The sequence below is a fragment of the Lepisma saccharinum genome, chromosome 2, assembly GCF_977018435.1.
Source record: "Lepisma saccharinum chromosome 2, izLepSacc3.1, whole genome shotgun sequence".
Taxonomy (NCBI): Eukaryota; Metazoa; Arthropoda; class Insecta; order Zygentoma; family Lepismatidae; genus Lepisma; species Lepisma saccharinum.
Genome location: NC_139230.1, coordinates 94,431,167 through 94,448,404, shown reverse-complemented (window position 1 = coordinate 94,448,404; position 17,238 = coordinate 94,431,167). Strand labels below are relative to the sequence as shown.

The window sequence follows — 17,238 nt, the reverse complement described above, 5'->3', positions numbered from 1 at the left end:
CTTGAAACAAACTTTTCAAGAAAAGAACGAAAATCCAGTAATTCCCAATTGCTCACTGAAGAGAGCCATCATAGGCAAATTAACTTGACCTTCCATACACAATGAAATAATTAAACAATTGAACATCTCTATTACGCGGAAGTTACGATTTGCTTTTCACGAAAGTAACTCTTTGCCGTGTTTCTTGTTTTCGAAACAATAAATTGCATTTCACTAGTATATAACCTCGTTTCATCTTACTCTCCATATACTGAAAATTCCAATGTCTACAGCACAGAGACGGAATCATCTATTGACTATGCTTTCCCTCCTATTACAGACACAGCAATAGTTACAGATATTTGAGCTATAATTTATCAAAATTTTACAGTACCTTTTTGAATCCCAAAGTTTGCCATGTTCTTCTACTTTAGAAACAGAGATTAATAACATATTTACTTTCCATTTCTAGTAAGTAAATTATTGTAGTATGAGAAGCGTTCGTGACATAAACAGTAACTGTAATATATATGTTATGTTTATAAAAGATGCACGTAGAACAAAACAGTGACTACCTTTTATCTAAATTTGTATTTAAGACCACCTGGATTTAGATATTCCTTTTATACACCAAAACTTCAAAATTTCCAAGCTTCCGTAAGAGTTGCATGTCATCCCTGCGATTATATCATTGAAACTGTTTATTAGTGTAGAGGCGAACATGGTGGAAGAGAGCTGTTTCCGACGTTTCTGGTGCTTCTCTGCAATTAACAGAGTTTTCGAAACTTGTTTCCGAACTTATCTCCGCTGCTTGGAAGTGATTAAAGCAATTAACTCCAGTGCTGCTTTCCTGCATCAATTTTGCTCGTGTTCGTAACTGACAGCCATCTCTGGCAAGGATCAGGTGCTAGATAGGGAAACAGCAAGTATTTCGAATATCCGTAGCCACAAATGTTGTGTCTTCATTTGCTTTAATGTATTAATTACGGTACAAGAATTGTGTGCGGAATTCTAGATTTAAATGAATGTATTAAATCTTGAATGGAATAACTGTAGAATATGAGGAAATATTGTGTTGCTTTTATTCAATCGACAGAGATAAATGGGCGGTGACGATGTCGACCTCGTATTCAGGTGGTCGCTGATTCAAACTTCTGAGTTTTACTGTCACTTCAGACGGGTGCTGAGAAGGTAGAAGAGTCGGGGCAGAAAGTGACTGTAGTGGAATAAGATAACTCACAATAGCATACACAGACATACAAACTCTCTCTCTCTCACACACACACACACAGGGCTTCTAAATTATTGTCGATGTTTGATGACACTGCCTCCTGATGGACGTTAAGAATAAGTACACAAGTATTTGGTCAGTTTCTGAATAGATTGGAGCGGCAACGTTAGTTTTTTTTTATTAACACAGTATCAGTAATAACTTTGTAAAACCCCAACAATCATTTTGAATAGTCTTTTATACATCTGTTGCGCTAGTTTAGCTGTATCTCTGCAAGGGTGGCGAAGGCGAGAGGGGAGACCTCTTTAATGAAATGAACTACGACACTTTTTGCACCAACCGCACATTTAACACAACTTGTACTGCTTTGTCCCCAACTATCGCATTGTCCTTAACAAGTAAAGGATATTGAGTAAGTGGGCAACAACAACAGCCAGTCGATAATGGTCAAAACAATAATGAAAACAATTAGAAAATAAACTGGAAGACCAACTTCCAACTGCTCCAATCAATCTCCCTTCGGATGTTCAATATCACCAGCTTCTGCCATTAAACTTGCACTTGGCTTTTTCTCACCGACACATAATTTGTTTCTTCTTCATTACAACAGTATTTTCCACATCCTGATCTGATGTATTTTTGGCCACATTTTGATCTTCAAATTCATACTCCATCCTTATGTCTCTAATTTACCTAACACGTACAAACACAAAGAAAACGAAAAAGGACAATATTTTTTTAAAAATAAATTCGCGGTATGCTTTCTATCCGATGCTCGTCAGGCACTCCTAGTGAATGCTGGCGTGATACTTATACTGAAGGTCACGAACGCGTCTAACTCCTTGCCCCGTTCATCTTTTTCATCACGGTTAAAGTAACGGTACAAATACTGTAAGTGTCGTTAAAAAATAAAATAACCAAACGTTTCATAAATGCAACACAAAACCTCTCTCGATAACGCTGGTAAATCTTTCTGATTATTTTGAACGTGATGTTCTTTTTATACTTCACTTATTAAATGTTATCCTCATAACTCGCCTTTCCCCTCTGAACATGACCGTCAATTCATTTTACCGTGCATAATAGATGCATCTGTTACGCATCTATGTACATATATTTCTTCTCCCTTAAACATTCCGTTGCCTTTTTCTAGGCATTTATTTTTGCAGTGAATGAATGATTTATGAGAATGGCAGTTCCCGCGTCTCTGTGACGGAAGCAAATCCGTTCCCTAGGGGAATGCCAAGGGAGCAGCTCTTCTTCTCTTGACAGCTCGACGCCGGGTCACATGGTTCTTGGTATTGATCAAAGAATCACTAGTTCGACTTCCGGAACGTAGAAACATTTCTGAAATTCTGCTTTGTAATTGTTTCGTGTTGGAAAGAATCGGAAACAGAAAATAAGGTGCTTAATCGTACAGGGTGGCCACAAAGTCCCGTTACCCCTATAATACGCAAACAAAATGAACGATTATTCTATTGAGTAGTTTTTATTGATAACAGACAATGAATTTACTAAACACCTCTGTGATATGAACCATTAATTATCCAAGGGATCAGTCTGTGCACCATCATTCTCATGGCAAAGCATAATACGCAGCCAGGTTCTGTGCGACATTTTGCGGAGCAATGCTGGCGAAACACGAGTGAAAGCTCGCCTCACAATATCTTTCAGTTCGTCAGTGGTACAGTACGGTCTAAAACGGAAACAAATATATACTTTTATTATACTTTACATAGGGGTAACGGGACTTTGTGGTCACCCTGTACAATGAACACAACTGGAGATAAGTGGAAAGATACATGATAATAAAAAGAGTTTTGGTACTGAATGGTAGGATCACTTCAGTATTTCGACTGAATCATGTAGCACCGATCATAAATCATCCAAGAGACCTTAAATTATTGGATTTAGGAACAATTTGAACTGAAGCGACATCAAACATTACGACATTCTCGCTTCTCAAGATTTTTGTCCAAGAAACCTTATTTGAAACAGTTCTAGAAAATACCATTCAATTAAGACTATCAAACAGCCGCAGGCTCTACATATTCACGTTGCATGGATATTGACTACCAAAATCGATATGAAGGCATATACGAAGGTACCGGTACTAGTTTTGTGTAGCCAAAGGACAAAATTTGTTGAAGTTCACCTTACGCTTATGTATGTATATGCTTATCTGTGACCTACAGTTTGAAGTGAGATCCAAACCACTGAAATGTACTACCACTGGGAATTGATTCACAGGCTCCATGATTAAACCGCGTTTGGCATAAGCTCGCCGAACGTTGACCTCTCTAGCAGAAACGCGCGTCGTCGTCGCCGTCTACTGTCGGCCCTTCAGTTGGGTTAAGGCTGCCAATAAGCTACTAAGCTACAAAGGAATGCACATATGTACTATATGTCCAGAAAATAAATGCTCGGTTGATGGTGGCGTTGCAAGCAAAACTTCAAATATGAAAAATTTTAAGGCCAAATGTGTGGCTGAACACACCATTCCCACTCCAAGTTTTTGAAACTAAGATATTCTCTTTTCTGGGTGTTGCGTCCTAATAATGTATTCCATAAGGATCTCCATGGGTGGCAAAAGGTAAAAAAATGTATCGGTCTGGAAAAACAACTACATCTGAAAGAAAATAAGGGGAAAGAAATTCACGTCGCCAGTAGTGAAACAATTCGAGAACTTACATGATAAGTAAATAAATAGCTACCAGTAGAAGGTGTAGGTGAGTGACGTCGACCTCCGTGGCGGAGTGGTTAGCAGGGGTTCAGGGAGTCCTGGGTAAGGCATGGGTATTTGTGTTTGTCTAGATGATAAGAAACTTAGAAACTGTAACAATCGAAAAGTGTAAAAGTGAGAAAAAGTGTGAATGGTGGGGGATAGCTCCGTGTAGGGGGTATTTCCTTTTAAAAAAAAAAAAGTGGTTAGTGTTACGACTTCACGCTCTGAAGGATGCGTGTTCGAGCGCGGTTACAGATTTTTTTTGTTGCCAATGAGGCCCCAACATGTGTGTGTTCGAATCCGCATTTAGAAAGTGTTTTTTTTTTTAAGTCTGTAACCACAGCACATGCATTTTTAATCCATGATTTCACCTGCTAATTTCGAAAAGCACCTTAGAGTTTTCCTTCTTAAATAAATAAATAATAAATAACCCTTAGTCCGACAGACCTCGAAGGTCCTTGGCCTATCTTCCGACTGCCAGCCTCCATCCAACAATCCTACATAGAGGTGTGGAGAACTTCAACCGATAATGGGGTGACATGGGGTCAGCACGTCGTACCCTCAGCCGTTAAGGAGCTTTCCGAAACCGGGTTACGCTACTTACTCGTAGCTCCCCAATTTCCTCACGATGGTGGGTTGCCATTGGTCCTATACACAGGCCGAGAACCCAGGACTCGAAGCCATGCCGTCCCTCAGTTGGATTCTTATATACAGCTACAGCGCCTTGAATAACGTAGTGTGGAAAACGACCCAAGAAACTGGTTCCCCAGACAGATGAGAAACATAGATGGCAGCGTGATCAGTGCTAATTTTCTTATGAAGGTAATGCGGCTTAGTTAATTTTTGGAATATATTGTGTAGATTTGTTTGTCTTGAAATGCGGTGCGTGAATTGATTGAAACAGTTATATTTGTGGAGTGATTTGCAGTCACGAAATGGCATTAATTTGGAAAGAAAAGTAAAATAAAATTAATAAATAAATATCATGCGTAACACAAGAAGAAACATCGCAAAATTATTCCGGACGGCAGGTGTTGGACTGTGTACTAGAGTTTTATTTTTCTATGTTATTAGAAAATAAATAGTATCCTGAGAGATATTTCATACCGAGGCGACAAACCACAAGTGATGCTTGGAAGCGAGCAGTCCGTAATCAATGCAGCCTTTCCAACCGTAGGGGCACAAGCTCTGACTGCACCGTTTCCTCAAGGAGATTTTACACCAAAGCGACACGCGACAAACGATACGAGGATTTCACACCAAAGCGACACGGGTCCTTCGGTCCAAGGCAACTTTCACACCGAAGCGACACATGTTGCTTGGAAACGAGCCAATCAAGAGCAACATTTCACATCGTAGCGCCATGACGGGAAGCACAGGCCAGCGTTCGGTTGGTGAAATCCTCAAGCGATAAGTGGCGCGTGCCGCTTGTCGCTTTGGTGCGCAATCTCCCCAAAGCAAAACACTCATTGCATCGCGCATGCGCGAACAACAAACCACGGCAACATGTTGCAAGCTATTGAGGAAATGACCCAGTTTGAGCGACGCACAAGCGACAAAGCGACACGTGTGACTTATCGTGTCGCCTAGATCTGCTGTTGTAATGTGCGGTTTATCGTGTCGCCTATCTGATGTTCGCACAATTAGCAGCGAACACTTGCTAATAGACTGAAGGCACTATGTTGCCTGTCACTTAGTTGGGAACTCCCCCTGTAGCGCGTCGCATCGGTCTGAGCACCCTTCCTTTAAGGAGCTTTCCGCCCGAAGTAACAAGTAGCACGTGAATACACCATATGAACGTATCGTTTGCTGTTTTGACCTCCATGTGCAATGAATGCTATTTTACAGTCTGGAAGTGTGTGTCACTAGTGTGACAGTGTGAACATCCCTTGTCGCTTGTCCCATTGGTTTGAAAGTTTCCTTACACTCATGTCGAAGGCACTAAGAAAGTTTTGTGGGGTTCCCCTTGTCGTTTCATGCAATCATCATTGTCATCATCGCCGCGATTAGTTTAAAGCGGAAGAAAAGAGACAGTAAATATAAAAAATATAAATGCTTCAGTGTGTATATCTTTAAAAGAAATGATGATAATGATGATGATGATAATAATAATGAACCTAATTCATACCCAAAAATTTAGTTGCCAAGAGCATTCCACGCGAATTTTTATCCCGTATTATTAACGAAAGTATGACGATAACAGGACGTGGTCTAGAATGTTCGTTAATATCTTCGCGACCACTGTATCAAATATCATAGCAATTATCACATTCATAGAAATGCTTCATGTAAAAGAATCAGACGTTGTAGCGAAAACTCCATTTACTTCCATTATAAGCAGACGAATGCCATGCACCTGTACCGACACCAGCGCCTCTAGCGGCATCCTTTCTGAGTGGAACTTGCCAGAGAGGCCAAAACCGTCCGTTTTCCACACTACATTATTCAAGGCACTGTAATACAGCTACAGATTTTACAACACAATTATAATGTTAAGATCTGGACTAAATCTGTCGACTCATATAACCTAATATGTTCTTAGTTACTTTTCGTTTTAAGAATTGAAATTCTTTTCATAACTCAACCAATATTTTTTTTTCAATAAAAGCTCGAATTTTTGACGTGGCTACTAAGAATTTCCACATTAACGTTCCTCTGTTTCTTGACCTTGCGTGATATGCAAAGCAAAAACTGTATGTCTCGTTCACATGTCTTTCCACATTTTTAAAGACGTTTAATATCAACTAGCTACTCTCAAACCCATTACATTTTTATTAAAAAATAACAATCGTGCCGATATGTCTAATTCATTACATCCTAGGTATACACTAGTTGGCACTGCACTGTAAAAAAATCTGCCTTTGACGAGAGGCGAACCCAGGACCATTGGTATGTTGGGAAGTCATATCAATTGGACTATTTTCTCGATTTTTCTCAGGACAGACAAACACAAATGCCCATGCCTTACCCAGGACTCCCGGAAACCCTGGCGTTGTAGCGCGCTCTGCTAACCACTCCGCCACGGAGGTCGACACCACTCGGCCACAGGGTCCGGCTGGATTGTAATGAATGCATTGACTTTCAATGGAATCGTTACAACCCAGCAGTGTCCGTGACTGTCCGTACCTACAGCCACTAGCGTACGCAGGATTTCTTCAGATGGGGCTGGAATTAGTGTACAAAAAATGGATGTCAAATACCTGGGTTCTAGGTAGGGGCAGGATACAATATAAAATATTATATTTCGTAATTACCATTTTTAACTTTAAAAATGGTAATAGGAGGTCATTTTAATGAGAGTTTGCATTCACCATTTTGGCTTTCCCCGAGTTCATTACTGCTTTCATGTGAGGGAGGGGCTCTAGCCACATCAGATCCCCCTGCGTACGCCAGTGTCAACAGCACACTAAACGCTATCACGATAATTGTTCAAAACGAACTTCTTTAAACACAAGGATGTGAGGATTAAACTATAAAGTGGCAACATCACGCGATACGTTTTCCACTCTTCCTTCGCTGCCGGCAGATATTTTCTACCTTTTCGATTGGCACAGAAAATGTGAAGCGATCCTTAGCGCGAGAAATACCAATAACATGTTCTTCCCGCGAATAGGATTTTTTTTCCACTGTAAGTCTATGTAAACACAATCACTGTTTTCTCCTTTCTTTCCTTTCAAGTTATTACCTAAATGACAGTGATTATGATTCTTTGTAACTTTTACTGTTTTATAACAACTGTAAATATGTTTAGTGATTTGTAATGTATTGTACTTATACAAGGTGTCGCAAAAGTCACCACCTGGTTTTCTTAGCCTATTGCTTGGATTTTAAATATAACAAGTAGTTTTTTTTGTGTTAAACTTTTATTAATACTTGTAAGTTTTATGTCCTCAATTTTTAAAGATAACATCCAATAAATGATCACCATTCGAATTGATGCAAATTTGGGCTCTTTTTATTGCGTTTTCCATGGTGTTGGAAATCTGCGGGGAAATGTTTTCAATTTCATGCTGAATATTGTCCTTTAGTTGCTGTAACTTCTCTGGCTTATTCAAAAAGCCAATGACTTCAAATATCTCCAAAGAAAAAAATCTGGAGCGGACAAATCGGAGGACCTGGCCGGCCATGGAAAATCACCAAAACGTGATATTACTCTGCCCGGAAAAGTGTCACGCAAAATTGTCACAATTTTTCTACGTTCTTGTGGGGTATACTTATTCATTTTCGCACACAATAAATTTCGTGAGTATCTTCTATTTAACTGACAAAACACTATTAATATAAGCAACAAGATGTCAAAATAAAGGTCAGTTCAAATAGGATGATGACTTTTGCGCCACCCTTTATGAGAACATTTGAATTCCATTGTGTCTCCCATCCTTCTCTCTCAGTAGCTAGTTAGCATATATTTGTTTATGTAGAAATGTATTTCGATTTCATGAAATTAAAATAAAAATATCTGATCGTTATTTGTTCTATACTTAACAACCTTTATCTATGAATTTGATTCCTTTGCTATGACATTGAAAACAATTTTACAATAAATTTACGGTAGGTTTACTCTTGTCAATGCAATGGAAACGAGAAACCAGTCAATAAATAAAATTATTTCATTTTTCATATTTGGTTGAATTATCAAGTTTCGTGTAATTAAAATCACAATTGACTTATACGTACCTGTATTATTACTTTTGCAGGTCCACTGTATCGCATGCATTGTTCGTCCACAGCCAGTGGCGTCGCCAACATGTACTCTTTCTCAAATCAAAATAGTCTCGCCACAACGCCCATTGAAACAGGGGGATCTCATCTTTTGGTTGACTTGGAGCCGATCCACTCGTTGACAAGCACGAGCCCCGACAGCAGGGCAACCGCCACTGTGTCCAGAGTCCACACCTTCTCCAGGGAAGGACGGCATCGGGATGGCAGACGTGAGTATCTGATGCGCTTATTTTTAGAGCGACGTATGGTAAATGCTATATTTAAAAATAAGTTGTTTCTTGGATGATCTATTGTATTAACATGTACGTACAAGTACTCCCCGAAATACAAAACTGAAAATGTTAGTTTTCAGAGACCGATTCTCCTGCTGCTGTTTGGTAGTCCATCACAATTATTATTCTATTCTAGGTGCACTTCTTTAATAGAGATATGGAAATGGGACCACGGAAGTTCCTTGGAAATTTAAAATTGGAAAGGTATAAAACGAAACCCACTTTGATAGGTTTCTAAATTTCAAACATATTTTTAAAAAGATAAATGTTTTGATCAGGACAGTAATTTTCGAATGACCAGTTCCATATTCACTGAGTCAGACGATTTGTGTATATATATTATCACAGTATGAATAACCCAGGTACGTGAGACTCAATGTGTGTGTGTGTGTGTGTGTGTGTGTGTGTGTGTGTGTGTATTAGCTTCAAAATAATAGTACGTGTATTGGTATATTCTGAAGTTACAGATCCGTGGGGTATATCCTTCAAATATACATCATAGTGCCACCTCTAGGAGGTCCAAATTGTGACTTACGGCCAGCTGATCCAGTTTCTCGGAACATTTGCAGTCACTGTTCAACTGTCACATGTGACACAGAGTCACTGTGGGGATAATACCTTTGATTAAAATTATTTGCAATGTAATAATCTGGATTCGTTCCTCAGACGCTAGAAGCAATCTAGTGTTGTTTTCTTGCACCTAGGAAAAAAATATTTAAAAATCAATTTCTTCATAACATTTTACAGGACAAAATTGTGCAAAATTCCAAGTGTACCGTTGTATTCTTTGTTAAATTCTAGTCTTGCATGCCACATGATTCTATTCCTATTTAAAAATTTGCAGTCGAATTTATGATATCAGTCGCCCATTGTCACACACAAAAATGGTAGCCCCTGTGTTTCTATCATGATCAATTTTGCCTTGCACGATCCATAACTGTTGTTTAAAAGTTTCAAACTAGTTTTGACCTGTATAAATGGAGGCATTTCATAAAAATAAAAAGGGTAGAGATGAGATAAATTTTTCAATTAGTTAATACATTTTAATTAGTAATTAAGCAAGAGATTTAAAACACAGATTTAATTACAGAGAATATGCAAAGACGATATGATTTCTTCTATCTCTACAGGAAAATTCAGGCAAAGTTCGTGTCATTCTCGTAAAGTTTGTGTGCAAACAAAATGCCAATAGCATTTGTTTTCTGGAGTTGAGGATCATTAATCTGGCTATTAGGGGCACAGGTGGTCATCAACCTTCCAGAGGAAAATAATCCTGTTGCTCGTGCATGTCGCGTAGCATGATCTTTGCAATGGACACCGGCTAATCAAATCAGAGTCGTTTTGCAGTGACTTGCTCTCTTCAGTGGTTTGGATTGTACCACCAAACCCTTCATTAATCCAATGCTTGTTTCAAGTTTGGTTAAGCTGCAAATTCTTCGATGCCCATGTTTGCTTAAAATTTTTGAAAACATTTTCCATAATTTTGGGAAATGTTTTGAAGCCAAAGTAGGTATTAAGTGCAAAAATAAATTTCAAAACACAAAGGAAATAAATTAAAGAAACAACAATATTTTCAAATTTTTTGTGAAATTCGCTTACTCAATTCGCATGCTAATTTAAAGTGGAATCCGAATCCTTCAATTATGACTCGACCAGAAATCGAAACCGTAACTCTAAATTACAATAGATATTAGAGAAAATGTTTCCTTTTACTATTAATTCAGGGTGTCACCGTGTAACACCAGCAAACTTCTATAGCACTTAGAGGATTTCAAGGAGAATATATTTTCTTTATAACTTTGTATCTTTTCTGTCGGAGACGATCGAAAGCTACACTGTACACGATGGATCATGGATTTGATACTGTTATCATGCCAGCAGAAATGTCGTCAATGACAAGTCTCTAGACTTATATTTTTCCCTCAAATTATACATACATTACCATCGATACAAATAAATTTCTTTCAGAGGGTGACTCTAGTCTTAAATATATGCTATCCTTAAACTAACTAACTAACTCTCTAGTCTTCTTAAATCCGAAGGTTTATGGCTACAGCAAACACAAGCCTTCCATCTGTCACTATCCTTGGCGCGATCAATCAAGTATTTTCCCTCCTTACCGATTCCCATCCATCTCAATGCCCTCCATCTTCCTTCCCAGCAAGAATCCTGTAAACTCTTCTTTCCTCTCCCATTTGTGCCACAAGGAATTGACCACCTAAGTCTTCTTATTCTAATAATATCTGGACATGAATACAAATTATATAGTTCAAAATTATGTAGCCTTCCCCACTCACCTGTCTCCTCATTTCTTTTAGGGCCAAATATTTTTCTAAGGATTCTATTTTCAAATACTCTCAATTTATGTTTCTCTTTTAATTGGAAAGGTTTGAATTGGTGTTTTAAGTCCACTTTGTGCACAGTAAGGCTAATCGGGACTGGACCTACAGTTTGTAGTGGGATCCGAACCACTATGTGCCTCCACCGGGAATCGAACCCGGGACCCCTAGATTACAAGGCAACGACGCTACCACTGCGTCATCGGGGAGGCCATTTTAATGTAAAGGATCAAGTTTCACATCCATATAATACTACAGGCAAAATTATTGTTTTGTATATTTTTAACTTTTAGTTTCTTAGATATTATACAAGAAGATACAAGTTTATGAAGAGAAAAGTAACATGCATTTCTTTAATTAAGTCTGCTTTTTATTTCTTCTTTAATATCATTTTCATTTGTTAGTATTACTCCTAAGTACTTGAATTTGGAAACTGATTCAAACGAGTTGTTATCAATAATTATATTTTGATTATTACCTAACACTTGGTTTCAGCCTGTAAGAATATATTTAGTCTATCCTTAAAGCACAATAGATTTTAAGTACTATTTTCTAGTATTTCCAGTACTATTTCAACCATAAATCTGTACTGCACGGTTGCATGCACACAAAATATACAACTGCTGTTTTTGAATGAACATTTTTTTTTTCAGAAAAGTTTTTCCAATTGATATCCTCTACACGTTGTAAAAGTTTTGTGGGGACAAAGGGGGTGTTATGTGCGTATGGAAGCACATAGTGATTCGAATCCCACTTTAAACTGCAAGTACAGTACCGATTAACCTTTCTCTGCATAAATAAAATTTAAACAAGCTCAACAGGGAATAGGGGGGAGGGCGGCAGAAGTAAGCCCTCCTCCACCAGCATACTTTCGAGGGTATGCGCTTAATGTCCTGGTGCCTTTAAATAAGCCAGTACGTCAGTTATCTTCTTTCTTTTCATTTATTAATTACAATATACATAATATATTAGAAAATAAAATACAGTATACAGTACAATGATGTTATTGAAGTATTGTTGGTTTGTACTATAAAATCCATTCTGCGGCCTCCCTGATGGCGCAGTGGTAGCGTCGTCGCCTTGTAATCAAGGGGTCCCGGGCTCGATACCCGATGGAGGCACATAGTGGTTCGGATCCCACTTTAAACTGTAGGTCCAGTCCCGATTAGCCTTACTGTGCATAAAGTGGACTTAAGACACCAAATCAATTAATCAACTATTCTGGGTAACCAGGACGGTATTAAGTATTATATGTTGGTTAGTTTTATACAATTTTTGTTTATTATAAATAGAGAGCGAAAATGGGTAGTTATTTATTACTTATTAGTTATTTATTTCTCTTGTAAACTGTTTTTATGATCATCGTGATCATTAACATCAAAACTAGATTTTTTAATTTTGTTTTCTCATATTTTGCTGTGTTATATTGGGTGCTGTACGGTGCGTTGACTCTTCAACCTATTCTGAAGAAAAAGAAAAGAACGGGGCTATCCAAACAAAGAAACTCAACACACACAGTATTTGCATTATTTTCATTATACGAATCCAAAGAGCGGAAACTCATTCATGTCGTAATGGCAACACTCCCGTCTTGTAGTTAAGGTTGTCCCGAGTTTGCTCTCCGGTGTAGGAACTTTAAACTTCAAATCTAATCTTGTCCCGATTAGCCTATCTGAAGAGATCATCGTTGTGCATATGAACTCTCCAGCATAACTATTACCAGTGCGAAGTTAGAGATGGGGTTGGTTCATCGAACTCTCCAGTCCAATTATTGCATATTTTGGGGGGAGAAGGAAAAGGTTTATAAAGTCCTTGTCTTGACTCATTCTCACCCAACAGGTCGGTAGGTGCCGGGGCTTGCCCCGAGTTGATACCTTCCTGGAAATGAGGCCTGCTCGAAAAATAGGTTTAAAAGATTGGCTATCTGAGCATAAAGTGAACATAAGACGAACTTCGATTTCAAGTAGCTTACTTTACAGATGTATTTTGTACGAAGGAATAATGCCGGTGAAACTATTCTTGCATTTACAATACGTGAATATAAGCGTCGCGAAATTATCTGGATCATTATTGAAACCTCACACATCACCAGCAAGGGGGCAATCAGTCCTGAAACAATAAGTGAAAGTGTAGTATGTAGTCTGTTTGACAAGTATGGCGAGTGCAGGTTGATAGAATGGGGTTTGTTGTCAGACAGACTCTAAAGATAGATTGGAATGCAATGAAAACAATCAAGTGAGGCCTACAGATTACTACAGTCAAACTAAGCTGTGTAATTTCACCGCGTTTATTTATTAACGCCTACCTTGTCCACAGAGGCATAGAAAAATGTAATCGTGACCTCATTTTTGTAATCATGACAATTGTAAAGAATGATGAGTTCGTGAACTAGACGAGGGAACATACAGAAAGAAACATTAACTCGTAACTCCGCAGAGTTTTAGGTTATCTCTCTTCGTTACAATATAAAATTAATTTTTGACTGATCCACAAAAACTTCAACACAAGGGTGGTAGCAGTTATGAAATACCATATATCACGTCAATAGTACATATCCGGTGGATCTGTTCTTAACATATTAATTTGTACTAAATTATTGCAATGAATATTTTTGTCAAATATAATTTAATGCGATAACACTTTAATCAAACATGCATTGTATGCAATGTAAATTCAGTGTCTAAGAATAGATTTAGATGCAACAAGTTTATCTTTAACTTAAGCAACGTCTATTCTTATACCCACAAAGAAAATAAATCATGGGAAGTCCATTCTTTAAGTTATTTTCATATTCTTTCAATATTTTGTAACTCCTGTTCATTTCATGCAGTCTTGTTCACGTGTTACTCATATTTCTGTGCTGTACATGAAAAACAAGCTTCTTAAAGAAGAAAGGGGAATATTTAATTCAAAGCATAATCAGATAAAATGTTAACTATAATTTCTAAGATTAATAATTCAAATGTTGTGTACGTACGATAACTGGCAAGACTCCTCTCGTATTATATTGAAATGAGAAGTAGAAAGAAACATCATTGTAACTAATGATTGGAACTTCGTATGACAACAGAATTAACTGTTCCATTAAACCGTCGTGTGACTGCGACAAATCGCACAGATCTGGGTGTCCAGAGCTTGAATTACTTTGAACTGTGCATATTTTAAAATCACATGTTGAGATCCATTTATTGCTATTCAATACAAGAAAGGTACAGAGTCATGCACTCAGTTTGTGGGAGAAACATTCTACAAGTAGCAGTCAATTCTTTGCCGTATTTTACTTAATCATGACGGACATATTCAGCACACAAGCTTTATTTGATACGCTTTTGTAGTGCTGCCTTCTAAAAGAAGAAGGCGCAAAATGAACTGTTACTATGTTATAACCTGTGCAAAAAACCTGCAAGATGGGTTTTTAATGTGTAAAGTTTTATGTTATTAGTGCGTTTGGAAAGCTACCCGAAAAAAAAGTTTACATCAGTAATGTCTGTGTTTCCATCGCACAAAAGTTTTTATATGTTGTAAAGACGGTAGCCATGAGCGTAGTATTGCAAAATATATGATATACCCAGGGACGTCGGAACCGGGGGGCAGGGTGTGGCGACTTGCCCCCTCACTCATTATCGAGGGGGGGAAATTGTATTTTTGCCCCCCCCCCAGTCGCGTGCAAAAAATGAGACTATATTTTTTTCCAACTTGTGTTTCGTTTTGAAAAAATTGGAAAAATATTTTTACACTAGTTAAATGAACGTGGACTCAAGTTTCGATACCAGCAAGAAGTACGTGACAGACAGATCCATGTGCAGATAAGAATCGCAGCCACGTCTCCGCAAATCAAGTAGGTGGAATTATCCCCTTAGAAATTCGCCGCTTCAATTTTACGGACAAATGCTGTCGGTGTGAAAGAATGAACCCCGCGTACCCCGATGGGAAGGGGGCAGAGAGCAGCCTAATTTTAAATCTCTTCTCTTCCGTCTGCAACTACATTCCATGGATGCAAGGGCTCCGAAGCAGGGGAAAAGGTGTAGCTTGAGCCTTCTAGGTAAAAAGGTGAAGGTGGGAGAAATTCGAGACGAATGCGAGACGACGCGGTGGTCTAGTGGGTAGGGCGTCTGACTGCCACGCGGAGACTCGGGTTCGATTTCCGTGGTGGGTGATCTAAGGTCGGAAAAATCCCAGCAAAAAGCTGCTCCCGGGCTCACCCAGCCTAAAATGAATGGGTACCTGAGGGCAACACTGGAGGGTAAATGCGGCCGGAGCATGGGGCTGATCACATCACCTCCAAAATGTCCGAGATCGAAAATGTGAGGACCCTACCGCCACATCCCTTAAATGTGCCTACATGGCACGGGTTAAGAAACAAAATCACATGTGAACATAAGGATGAATGGTGTTACCTCTCTGAGGTCTAAAACTAAGCCATCAGCCCTGAACATGACGTTTAAAACAAACCGTAAACTTTTAATTAATCTAAATGGCCAAGAAATGAAAGTTCCTCCCTTGATTGTTCCGCCTCTACCCACAAGTGTTTTCAGTATTGCCTGATGTTAAGAAACCACAGAGGAGGAGCAAGATTGTCTTTTTGTTTCCCCTCCCCCAGTCACGCTCTAAAAATGAGACTACATATATTTCAATTTATCTTGGTTGTGAAGAATATTTGGAAAAATATTTTTGCACTAGATTTGTGAACGTGCACTCACGTTTCCGTCAACAACAAGAAATAAGTAAGTAAGTAAGTAAGTAAGTATTTATTGCTCATCTCGTGCGAGCCATCGGCTGTGCGCACTACATCTACTCGTATTACACAACTATGATTTTCCTTACAGACTACATTTTCCATTACATTCCGTATAGGTGTTAAATAGCAGTTCTGGTAGTTTTAACTGTTCTCACTTAAACTAACACTTATTCCTCTTCCTTATCCCGTCTCTGTGCAACACTTTTTTTCCCCCTAACTGTTTGTAAATATACCCCCACTTTTTCCAATAGTTCCATGTTCCTTTGCACTACGATTGATTTGAACACACTTTCCAAGCTTATGTTGCGTAGCTTCTCCTCCTGCAGAACGCGCGTGTCCTGACATAAGAATAAATGTTCTGTCCCATCATCACCATTGCATAATATGCATTTATATCTCCCTTCCTCATCCAGGCCAACCCCTTTCTTGCCACCATGCTCACCTTCTTGATGTACGCTACTTGTCCCCATTCCAGCGGTCCCCTTCTTTGGAGTTCGAGCGATCTCTTAGTTTCACATTCCGCTATTATTTCCTGCCTATCTATATCCTCTAATCTTTGTTTCACTAATTGCAATGTCCCCTGGTCGACGTGTTCCCTCTCCCAGATCCATCCCAGTCCAATTTCGTATAGTTTACCTCTGATCTCTTTCGCCCATGTTCCCATTTCCTCCCCTTGTACTGTTTTGCATCAGCGCTTGCCCTTTTACCGAGTTCTCCCTTCTCGATATTAATGTCGCTCAGTATTTAACCCTTCTCAACATACCCCACGTATTCTCCCTTACCAGTCCCAGTTCCCGTAGTACTCCGCAGTTTGCAGTGCCCATGCTGATATGCAAAGCCCTCTTGAAAAAAGTGCATTGGATTCTGTTTAGTGCATGGCCGCCCTTTGCTCCCCATATCTCCCTTCCGTACCCTATTGACCATATTAATAATGTACGATACAGTTTTTCCAAAAAATGTATATCGTATTTCTCCAATAACCATACTGTCCGCATTATTTCATTTGTTATTGCCCCAGCCTTGCCTTGTACCGTTTGCATATGTCTTATCCACGTCCCTGCCATAGTGAGAACTAATCCCAAGTATTTTATTCTTTTTACCCTTTCTAATTCTTGCCCTCTGAAAGTCCATCTCTCGTCTTTTCCATATACATATTCGTTTTTGAACACCATAATTTTTGTATTTGTGAGATTTACTTGCAGTTTGGATTCTCTGCTGTATCTTTCCAACCC

The 17,238-nt window shown here is 38.8% G+C and overlaps 1 protein-coding gene across 1 annotated transcript in view; it reads left to right on the top strand.

Annotated features, from left to right (window-relative positions):
• Positions 1-17,238, top strand: part of LOC145984470 (uncharacterized) — a 212,764-nt gene that overhangs the window by 157,814 nt on the left and 37,712 nt on the right. Inside the window, exon 5 of the mRNA XM_083118129.1 lies at positions 8,633-8,866. Within this exon, the coding sequence (XP_082974255.1) occupies positions 8,633-8,866 (234 nt within the window). The remainder of the gene's footprint in view (positions 1-8,632; positions 8,867-17,238) is intronic.